This window comes from Rana temporaria, chromosome 11 (assembly GCF_905171775.1).
Source record: "Rana temporaria chromosome 11, aRanTem1.1, whole genome shotgun sequence".
Lineage (NCBI taxonomy): Eukaryota > Metazoa > Chordata > Amphibia > Anura > Ranidae > Rana > Rana temporaria.
In genome coordinates this window covers 55,103,335-55,114,484 of record NC_053499.1, presented here as the reverse complement: position 1 = coordinate 55,114,484, position 11,150 = coordinate 55,103,335, and the positions used below count along the sequence as shown (strand labels likewise).

At 46.1% G+C, this 11,150-nt stretch overlaps 1 protein-coding gene across 1 annotated transcript; it reads right to left on the bottom strand.

Moving 5' to 3' along the window:
• Positions 1–5,378: 5,378 nt before the first annotated feature.
• On the bottom strand, positions 5,379–7,075 carry ZNHIT2 (zinc finger HIT-type containing 2). Its single transcript, XM_040328550.1, has 2 exons — positions 7,004–7,075; positions 5,379–6,845 (listed from the first exon to the last, which is right to left on the bottom strand). Exon 2 carries the CDS (start codon positions 6,818–6,820, stop codon positions 5,543–5,545), a length of 1,278 nt encoding a protein of 425 aa, XP_040184484.1. The 5' UTR covers positions 6,821–6,845; positions 7,004–7,075; the 3' UTR covers positions 5,379–5,542.
• Positions 7,076–11,150: the final 4,075 nt, after the last annotated feature.

Here is an 11,150-nt window from a genome sequence, read left to right as displayed (position 1 = left end):
ATACCCTCTGATTATGGAAAACAGAAAGGGGGGCCTTAAATCAAGGGTAGTACTCGCAATATTGCACTCACCTATTAGGAGTTGTCACTATAGCGAAACTATGCATACAGAAAAAAAATCCCTGTGACAGGAAAGAAAAGAGGCTATACCTGTGACAATGAATTTAACACATTGGGTACAAAAATGTATACATTTTATTAGTATTAATAAAATATACCAAGCTCCCCCCCCCCCCCCCAGGAAATACACAGAACCACTGGGAAATTGCATGTCTCACATGCTTACATGAACACAAAAATGGGTACAACAAAAATACACAAACATGCAATTTCCAACTGGTACTGTGTATTTCCTGGTCAGGGGAGCTTGAACCCCTAGGTATACACATTTTTTTATTTGAATTTTTGTTACTAATAAAATGTATTAATTTTTCTACCCAATATGTTCAATTCTTTGTCACAGTTATAGACTCTTTTCTTCCCTGTCACTAGATACAGGGACTATTTTCTTTCTGTATATCCTCCGATTAGCCTCCAGACACTACAGATGACCAATAAGAAGCTTAGGGCTTGGCAGAACAACCAGGAAGCAGTGATATTTCCTTGCTCCTCGACTTCCCACAGGTTCTCTACCTATAGGCTGATTGCAGCACAGCCTTGAAATGTATTTTAAGTAACCAATTTGGGGTATTTTTTGATACCTTGACCCAAATGGCAGTGAGCACTTGAGGACTGCAGCAGGTATGATAGTCTATGCAGGACAGGCAGGGAAGGGTTATGACTGTGGACAGTATGTGCAATGGATTAGTGCAGAGTGTATGAAGAGTAAAGACAGGCCCTATGTGCAGGGGAGAAACACAGCAAGTGTTAAGGCAGGCAGTATGGACAGAAGAGAAATGCGGTGCATATGACAAAGGGCAGTATGCAGCAGAGAAACGAGATATGATGTGCAGACAGTGACGTGGCAAGTATAACAGTCACTATGTAGCTCATTTATTCCACATTGATAAGCTGGATCAGCAACGGTTGTAATCTTTATTTTTTTGCTGCACGTTGTGAAATGTTATGCCATACCCCTTGTGTGCTGCAATACATGGCCTATGGGGTTCCGTCGGGCTTGGTGATATCATTAGCGATGGGTTTGGGACCTGGCATTGACCATGTTGCAGGGATTCACTCCCCTGTGGCAAACTAGGCAACTAAAAGAGCTCATCTCCCTCCCCAATGTAGTGCAGAGTTGTGGGCCTCTAGAAGGTATTCATTACCTACATCAGTGGTTCTTAGCCTCAGTCCTCGAAGACCCCCAACAAGCCATGTTTTGGAAATTTATCTGCGCCCTGGTACATTCTTTCATATGGTTTCATATGGATGTCGGTGGTAAGGTTTCTCCATGTCGGCATGGGATGCCCATTTACTCTGCACCCCAGGCAACGCTTACTAGGGCCCTGCCCCAACCCCAGTAAATGTACAAAGATAAACCTTGTTTACTGCATGGAAGTTGATCACACAAGGTTGGACACAGGCCTTACCCCCCACCCCCACAACTGGCTTCTGGATTCAGGACATAAATTCCAGTCTGCCACATTAAAAGTTATTTTATATTTCCAGGGGTTGTCCATCCACATATAACAAATTATTTGATCAACGGCTGCAGCACCCAGGTACATGTGAGTGATCCCTCGTGTGATGTCCTGCCTTCACTAGAACTTTTAAGAACTCTCAACTGGACCAGAAAACCGATCACTGGATCCTAACGTTATTATTGCCAGAAGCAATGGCAGCGCACACTTCTTATGGACAACTGTTGTTGAAAATTGTCATTGCTGTAGAAACTTTCAACTGCACATGTCTGGGATGAACACTTGTGGCTTTTGCATGCCATTTAGCGGCTAAAAGAAAAAAAAATATAGAAGACCCACTGGGGTTTATTTACTAAAACTGAGTAAAAAATCTGGTGCAGCTGTGCATGGTAGCCAATCAGCTTCTAACTCCAGCCCCCTGAGGCCCCTTTCACATTGAGGCGTTTTTCATGCGGTACAGCACTAAAAATAGCGCTGCTATACCGCATGAAAAAATCATGCCCTGCAGGCTTTAATGTGAAAGCCCAAAGGCTTTCACACTGAAGCGGTAGCGGGACCGCTCCAAAAGTCCTGCTTGCCGCATCTTTAGAGCAGAGGCGCATTGCGGGCGGTATTAACCCTTTTTCGGCCGCTAGCCAGGGTTAATACCGCATCGCTAGCGCCCGAATATCGCGGTAAATACGATGGTATATCGGCGCTAAAAATAGCGCTGCTATACCGTCACCGCACCTTCACTGCCCAATGTGAAAGGGACCACCTTGACCTGCTGGAGCCGCGATATGCGGAAGTGAATCGTGGAGAGATGGCGCCGACGGAGGAGGTGACCGAGCACTGCTGCCGGGGCTTTGATCTTAGGTAAGTACTTCATGAGCTGGTATGCTATGCATACTAGCTCATTATGCCTTTTGCCTTGCAGGGTGTTTTTTTTTTTTTTTAAAGAGGGGTTCACGTCCTCTTTAAGCCTTCACAAAAAAAAACTGGAAGCCGATTGGTTTCTATGCAGCGATTGCACCAGATTTTGCACTCTCCTGTTTTAAGTATATTAACCCTCACCGTGTGCACTTTTATTGCTCAAATTAGAGAGAGAGACTGGTGCAAGATGTTCCTCTCACTGTCTGGGTTTATATTTATAAAAAAAAGATATGTATGTGTGTGTATATATATATATATATATATATATATATATATATATATATATATATATATATATATATATATATATATATATATATATACACACACACACAGGGCTCGACAAAATCCAGGCGTCAAGTCACAATTGCGACTAGAATTCGCAACCTGGCTCCTGGGGAAGAAAGCATAGGCCTGCAGAAGGCCGCAAAGCCATGGCCTCAATTACCGTCCGGCGTGGCCCAACACGATCGCACAGCGGGGGCGCACGGAGACAAAGGACCATCCTGTGTCTCCATGCGCCCCCACCGCGTTATCGCGTTGGGCCGCACCGGCCGGTAATTGAGGCCACGGCTTTGCGGCCTTCTGCAGGCCTATGCTTCCATCTGTGATCTGGCACCATCTTGTGGTGGCCGTTGGCATGACAAGACTAATGGAGCTTCCCCTGTGTTTTCACTGCCATTTCCTTCCCTCTAATTAGAACCCCCAAACATTATATATATTTTTTATTCTAACACCCTAGACAATGAAATAGCGGTCATTGCAATACTTTCTTTCACACCGTATTTGCGCAGAGGTCTTACAATGGCACTTTTTTGGGGAAAAATACACTTTTTTTTTATTAAAAAAAAATAAGACAACAGTAAAGTTAGCCCAATTTTTTTTTATATTGTGAAAGATAATGTTACGCACAGTAAATTGATACCCAACATGTCAAGCTTCTGGAATGTCGACAAACTTTTACCCTTTAAAATCTCCATAGGCAACTTTAAAAAATTCTACAGGTTGCATGTTTTGAGTTACAGAGGAGGTCTAGGGCTAGAATTATTGCTCTCACTCTACCGATCGCGGCGATACCTCACGTGTGGTTTGAACACCACTTTCATATGCCGGCGCTACTCACGTATGCGTTCGCTTCCTCGCGTGAGCTCGACGGGGCGGGTTTCTGGCTCCTAGATTCCAAGCAAATTTGTCAAACCCTATATATATGTGTGTGTGTGTGTGTACGAGTATATATGGAATTTTGTACTCCGTTTTCTTTACTTACAATTCCCACGACATCGCCTTTTTGTAAGATACTTTTATAGACGAGGCCTATGCCTTTTAAATTACATAATCATGACCCTTGAAAAAGATACTTAATCATGTATATATATTTAATTTATGTATGAAAAAAGTCATGTATAAAAATATATTTGGAATTGAAATACAATCATACCATCTTACATTAGTTGAAGTGCTACCAGCACTTTCATTTCAGTATTAACTGGAAAAAGACCAGCAAGATTACTGCTAGAGCACCGCCCTACTGCAAGGGAGCTTTATTTTTTTTATTTTTGCTGCAGTTCAGCGCTAAATGAAACTTAACAGGAAATAAATACAGGAGGTGTCATTACTGGTCACAGACTGCAGGTTGCCCGATATTCTCTAGCTTCAGCACTTTCAGTCAATTGCATGGTACAAGAATGCAGCAAGTGGATATCAGCGTGGAGTCGGTATACTAATCTGCTTGCTTGTTCCAAGCAAGTGACCCTGAAAGAACTTAGTGAAACTCCACCCAAAAGAGAAAGTTCTGCTTAAAGACCGTCTCCCCCCTCCTTTTTTGTGAGGGGGGGGAACCATTCACAATGCGGACCGGGCACCCAGCTTTGAAGCCACAAGCTGCCCACAGTTAAGATGCTGACTTCGGTCCCCGGAGCCCCCTCGGGTGAGCACAGCCCAAGATCCTGGGACGGGTATGGATCTATTTATTAAAAGTCAGGAGCTACAGATTTTGTAGCTGCTGGCTTTTAATATTCACAAAAAATACTGAAATTCCAGTGAGAAGGAGGAAAAAAAAAAAGAAACATGACCGCCAGAACTCCTGAATATGTTTGTTCCAGATAAAAGTCATGTCACTATAGGAGAGATTTACTAAAACTGGAGCACACGGAATCTGATGCATCTCTGCATAGTAGCCAGCTTCTAAGTTTTAGTCGAGGTTTACACTGAAAGCGGGTTAAAAATCGTGCCAGTTCAGCTGAACTCGCATGATTTCACGCCGGCATTTCAGTCCGACTTCGGGGGCGATTTGAGAGACATCTGTGTGGGATCATGCACAGATGTCTATTGAAATCGCAACCGAAGTCACCAAAAGTAGTGCAGGATCTACTCTTTGGAATCGGTGTGGAGCCAAGGCGAGCGTCGTACCCATTCGGACGGTGCCATTGCTGGCAATACGCGCCAATTTGGCATGCGATTTGACATATCAAAATCGGCCCTGTGTTTACGAGGTTATTGTCAAAGCTTAATTGAACAATCTGAAGTTAGAAGCTGATTGGTAACTATGCACAGCTGCACTAAATTCTATGTGCACCAGTTTTAGTAAGGCCCCTTACACACTGGGGCGGTTTGCAGGCACTATTGCGCTAAAAATAGCACCTGCAAACCGACCCTAAACAGCGGCTGCTGTTTCTCCAGTGTGAAAGCCTGAGGGCTTTCATACTGGAGCGGAGCGCTAGCAGGACCGCTCCAAAAGTCCTGCTAACAGCATCTTTGGAGCGGTGTGTTTACCATTCCTTCCCATTGAAATCAATGGGAAACTGTGGCTATACCGCCGGCGGTATTAACCCTTTTTTGACCGCTAGCGGTGGTTAAAACCGCACCGCTAGTGGCCGAATACCGCCGCTAAAAATAGCCGCGCTATACCGCCACCCCAGTGTGAAAGGGGCCTAAATCTCCCCCTATGTAGTGAAGCAAGGATGATGGCTCCAGAGCTTGCACCTTTGTAAAACAGTCATTAATGGCAGTTCCATTTTGAAAATCCGCCATTCAGATTTTATTTGTGAACACTCAGAGTTCATCTGTTGGAGGATCAACTTCTTGTATGAGTTTCTTCTTCTCCTGTGGCCTTTTCCCACCCCAGACCTTCTGCAGTCCTTCAGAAATTTCTGCCACCCCACTGAGTTCATCAATATACTGTCTGTACTCCGCCATGATCTCCTTAGACAACACCACCAAACAGTCCTCATTCTCCTTCACCCATGCAGCCAGGAACAAGCATTTCTTCTTGGCATTGAAGGCACCTTTCCGAATGTCTTTATCACCAGCTACCTGTTTACGTACTCTTCCCAGCAAACGGAATAAGTGGGAGAGAGCAGCCAGAGAGTAGGTTTTGGACTCATCACCATGCAGAATCTGAGATGTGGCCTCCATGGCAGAACAGGCTAGGCTTCTATCGCCTCCTAGCTGTGTGTCAGAGGTGGCGCGGATGGCACTACTTAAGGCATGAGCCGTGGAGTTGTACACAGCATTGGTACTGAGAGCAGGAGAGACAGCGAACAAGGTCTCTGTGAAGTGTAATAGGATGTCCGGGTCGCTCACATCGCCATTGTGCCGCAGAAGGGAAAAGGCGTAGCCGTAAATGACACTGACCACACTGTACTTCACTAGAGGGGAGGGATTACGGCTGAGGGAGCTGAGGGGTGGGATGGAGCTCAGTATCGGGGGCACCATGGAGGTCTGCTCACGGACGCTCAGGCCCGCAGCTTCCTTGGTATTTTCAGGGATAGGAGAGTCTTCGGGGCCTTTATTGGACATTTCTCTCCTGGACTTGTCCTCCTCCGGGAGCTCCATGATCTTCTCATGTCTGATCCCCTCAGGGTCCCACCAAGGCTTCCACTGAGGGACCAAGGCCCCGATGTCCCCACTGTCTACAAGCCTGATGAACTGAGCCTTCTCCTGGGCACTGAGACTATTCCACAGCTCAGCCTCCTCTCCATTCATCTCCCCAACAGCTGCCTCCTCTCCAGCCTCCTCCTCCTCTCTCAGTCTCAGTAGCATCTCCTCCATCTGTTGCCTCTCCTGACCCCCGGCCTTGTCCTCCCTCAGAGTCTGCAGCACACAGTCCCTGTAGAAGAGCTCGGAGCAGGCCGTGTGCCGGGGCCCCTTGTAACAGGCCAGGCTGCAGTAAGGGGCATTGCAGCGCGGACACGTGTATTTCCCGGGCCCGGAGAGGCACAATGAACACACCCCGGGGCCTCCACTGTCTTCCTCCCGTGTTGGGGTTATCACTGGGCTGGGAGAACTGCTGCGGCCTGGTATAATAATCTCAGCCTCCGGAGCTTCCATGGTGCAGCAACGTTACCGTGGTTACCTGAGACCGTACGACGGAGAAAGCGAGCCAATCACAAGGTAGCAGTGACCCATTACGTTTACGTCGCCCTTAGATGACGTACCCATTTTAATAACTTGCAACCAATGAGGTTACTCGATGCTACGGGTTGCGTCGACGTAGGCACGCAGGAATGTTACCTGAGACCGTACGACGGAGAAAGCGAGCCAATCACAAGGTAGCAGTGACCCATTACGTTTACGTTGCCCTTAGATGACGTACCCATTTTAATAACTTGCAACCAATGAGGTTACCCGATGCTACGGGATGCGGCGACGTAAGCACGCAGGTATTCTCTACCTGCGTGCTGGTTCCCGCTGCATTCTTTATGCATTCTGCGCATGTGCTGAGGATGTCGGTCATCTGACAGGTAGTTCAGCACTCAAGGACGCGCAGAATGGGGAGTTTCTCTACACGTGTTGTGAGCTGTATGTTTGATCCGCATTCACACTCTTCTGCGGTTCCAGTAGTTGGCTTTGGAGTAATATACATTATATGACAACATATGGCGGATTCTTGTATCATTTACTGACTCCTTAAGAGGAAATCCGAGTGCTGCTGAGTAACAGAATTTCATGTTTTGCCCCCTTTATGACCACAACATGTTTTGTCATTTAGATCTGTGCTGCTTGATCTAGTATTTGCGCAGTCAGCCAAATTATATTTCTATTTTTTTTGTCACACAAATGTAGCTTTCTGTTGGTGGCATTTCATCACCTCTGGGTTTATTTTTTTGCAATATAAATATTTTTTTACTTTCTGCTTTAAAACAAATCCAATAAAAAAAGAATCTTCATAAAGTTTGGCCAACATGTATTCTGCTACATGTCTTTGGTTAACCACTTGCTGCCCGCCAATGACATATTGATGTCGGCAAAGTGGTTGTAGAATCCTGACTAGACGTCATATGACGTCCTCAGGATTCTGAGCCGCTGCGCGCCCCCGGGGGCATGCATCACGGCGATCGTTGTTGCATGGTGTCTCTCTCACGGAGACTCTTTACCACGTGATCAGCCGTGTCCAATCACGGCTGATCGCGATGTAAACAGGAAAAGTCTGTCAGACGCGAGTAGGAGAGCCGATCGGCTGCTCCTGTGACAGGGGGGGGGGGGGGTTTGTGCTGATCGATTATCAGCACCCCCCCCGAGGATACCCACTGGACCACCAGGGATTATAAAAAATAAAGGTATGCCACCCTAGACCACCAGGGATGAGTACACAAAAAATGGATGCCAATCAGTGCCCACAATGGGCATCACTGATTGGCAGGCATTGTTTGGCACTGATTGGCACCCATTAGTAAAACACATACAATAGTGCCCATCTGTGCCGCCTATCCATGCCACATATTAGTGCCCATCAATGCCACCTCATCAGTGCCCGTCAGTGCAATAACATCAGTGAAGGAGAAAACGTACTTATTTACAATGTTTTATAATAGAAACAAAAAAAAATCCTTTTTTCTTCTAAATTTTCGGTCTTTTTGTTCCCTCATGTGATGTCCTACTGTGCTACTTTCAAGGCCCTGATGAAGTGGAACTGTCCAAAACACATAGGCCACACCTTTGTAAATTTATGGGACCAGCACACCCCGAATTCAAACCAAAGTCTGCAACTTTTCTTAACTTGATTTTTTACTTTTAGAAGGCACTGCCTTTTGGCAGACAAATAATAAAATGTATCTATTTTTCTATAATTAGAACATTGTATCCTATTTTGTTTATACTCCTTTCGCGACACAATCAAAGTCCCACCCCGTTCTATTTGTTGTTGAAACATTGTTGTATCTATCAGTGACACACTGGCGTTACAGTGGTTGGAAAGTCATTTTTTTTAGCCTAATGCATTAAAGTGGATGTAAAAGTGAACAGCCTCAGATGATACACACGGATGAAACAAATCTCCCTACACAAGTTTTACATTTCTATCTGCTGTCTTCAGCAGCATATAAACTCTAGAAAGTGCACATCGTGTTAGATTTTTTTTCTTCCTGTTTAGCACTGGAAGTGTAGTCTTGGCATACACTGTGTGACAGCTGATTGGAGGAAAGGCACACACACCCACTCCTCATAAGCAGAGGCAGGAACGTGCAGAGCTGTCATCTCAGTTGTTTGAGAACTTGGCAGAAGTTATGCCGATAACAGAACGGAGCAGCAGAAAGACACATGACTGAGACCCCTTTCACATTGAGGAGTTTTTCAGGCGGTACAGCGCTAAAAATAGCGCTGCTATCCCGCCTGAAAAACTCCTTCACTGCAGACTCAATGTGAAAGCCCGAGGGTTTTCACACTGAGGCGATGCGCTGGCGGGAGACAAAAAAATCTCCTGTCAGCAGCATCTTTGGAGCGGTGCGGCATGTATACCGCTTCTTCACCACTCCTTCCCATTGAAAACAATGGGAAACCGCAGAATTAACACTTTATCGGCCGCTAGCGGGGGTTAATACCGCACCGCTAGCAGCTGATTCCCGCGGCAATCCTGGCGGTATAGCGCCGCTATTTTTAGTGGCGTTATACCACAGCTCCCGCCCCAGTCTGAAAGGGGCCTTAGGGTTTTGAAGAGAGATCATAATGCACTGCAGATATGTGCCCAGGGCAAAATGTCATGAATCAGATTTACGTCCACTTTAATGTAAATAAAAACCTGCGTGTAGCAGCCCTCCTAAAAAATCTTACCTGAGCACCATCTCTATGCAGCAATGTCCACGGCTGCCTCGGCCAACTAGGCCCCCCCCCCCCCCCCCCCGATAGCTGAGACAGCAACACCATTGGCTAACTGACTGACAGCAGCAGGAGCCAATCAGGAGAGAAAGGGCAGGGCCAAACTGCAGCTCGGTGGATGGACACAGGTGTGGCTCATCTGCCCCATAGCAAGCCGCTTGCTGTGGAGGGATGGTCCAGGGGAACCAAAGAGGGACCAGAGAAGAGGAGAATCTGGGCTGCTCTGTGCAAAACTACTGCACAGAGCAGGAAAGTATAAAAAAATGTTCTTCTTTAAAAACAACAAAGGAGACTTTAGTATCACTTTAATTGACTACAACAGGAAAGTGAAAATCTAGTGCAGCTGTGAATGGTAATCCGCTTCTAACTTCCGCTTGTTCAATTAAGCTTTGACAAACCTAGAATCTCATTGGTTTCTATGCAGAGCTGCACCAGATTTTGCACTCTCTAGTTTTAGTCAATCAACCACATTGTGATCATACTTTGTGCATGAACTATGGATAATATACAGTGTTTCTCTCTGGTTTGGCCTTGATGAAGAGCTGCACTTGGGGTCTGACTGTAGCAGCACCAAACCCATCACTGTTCAGACCTGGAAGCATCAGCGCTAATCACAAAGCACCAAAACACCCGAGATACTATTAGAGCTTAAATCATGATGACCCGGGAAGGTCAATGTCAAGGGGCAGCAGACTAGGAGGGGGCACCCCAGCACATACACAGCAATAACCCTTTAACCTCTTCTGTCCAATTCACCAACTGCAGAAGGAAAGTGGTGGAAGGGATGTGGAGAGGAGTCACATGATAGTTGAAACCAAACTTTTCATTTGATGGTTTTTAAAAACTAAGCTGACCTTTTTGTGGAAAAAATAAAGTTATAAAATGGCTCAGGACACTTTCTGCAGCTCCTTCATTTAAGTCTACTGAAGCAAAAATGCACCTTTTTGCCTGTAAAAAAAAAAAAAACATCTGACTCTCCAAAAACTCAGCTACTGAAAAAAGCATAGATGAGAACGTGTCCCATAGGAAACCATGTTAAACGGACTGTTGTGTGTTTCTTTAACCGCTTAACGACCGCCGCATGTACATATACATCGCCAAAATGGCACGAGCAGGCAGGACATGCCCGCACGTCGCTGCCTTTCCGCGGGTCGGGGGTCCGATCGGGACCCTCTCCGGTACATGCGGCGGTCGGTAAGCCTCAGGGAGCGATCCGGGATGAGGGCGCGGCTATTCGTTTCTAGCCACCCCCTCGCGATCGCTCCCCAAAGCTGAAGAACGGGGAGTGCTGTGTGTAAACACGGCTTCCCCGTTCTTCACTGTGGTGGCGCATCGATCGTGTGATCCCTTTTATAGGGAGACACAATCAATGACTTCAGACCTACAGCCACACCCCCCTACAGTTGTAAACAAACACTAGGTGCAGCATAACTCCTACAGCGCCCCCTGTGGTTAACTCCTAAACTGCAACTGTCATTTCCACAATAAACAATGCAATTTAAATGCATTTTTTGCTGTGAAAATGACAATGGTCCCAAAAATGTGTCAAAATTGTCCGCCATAATGT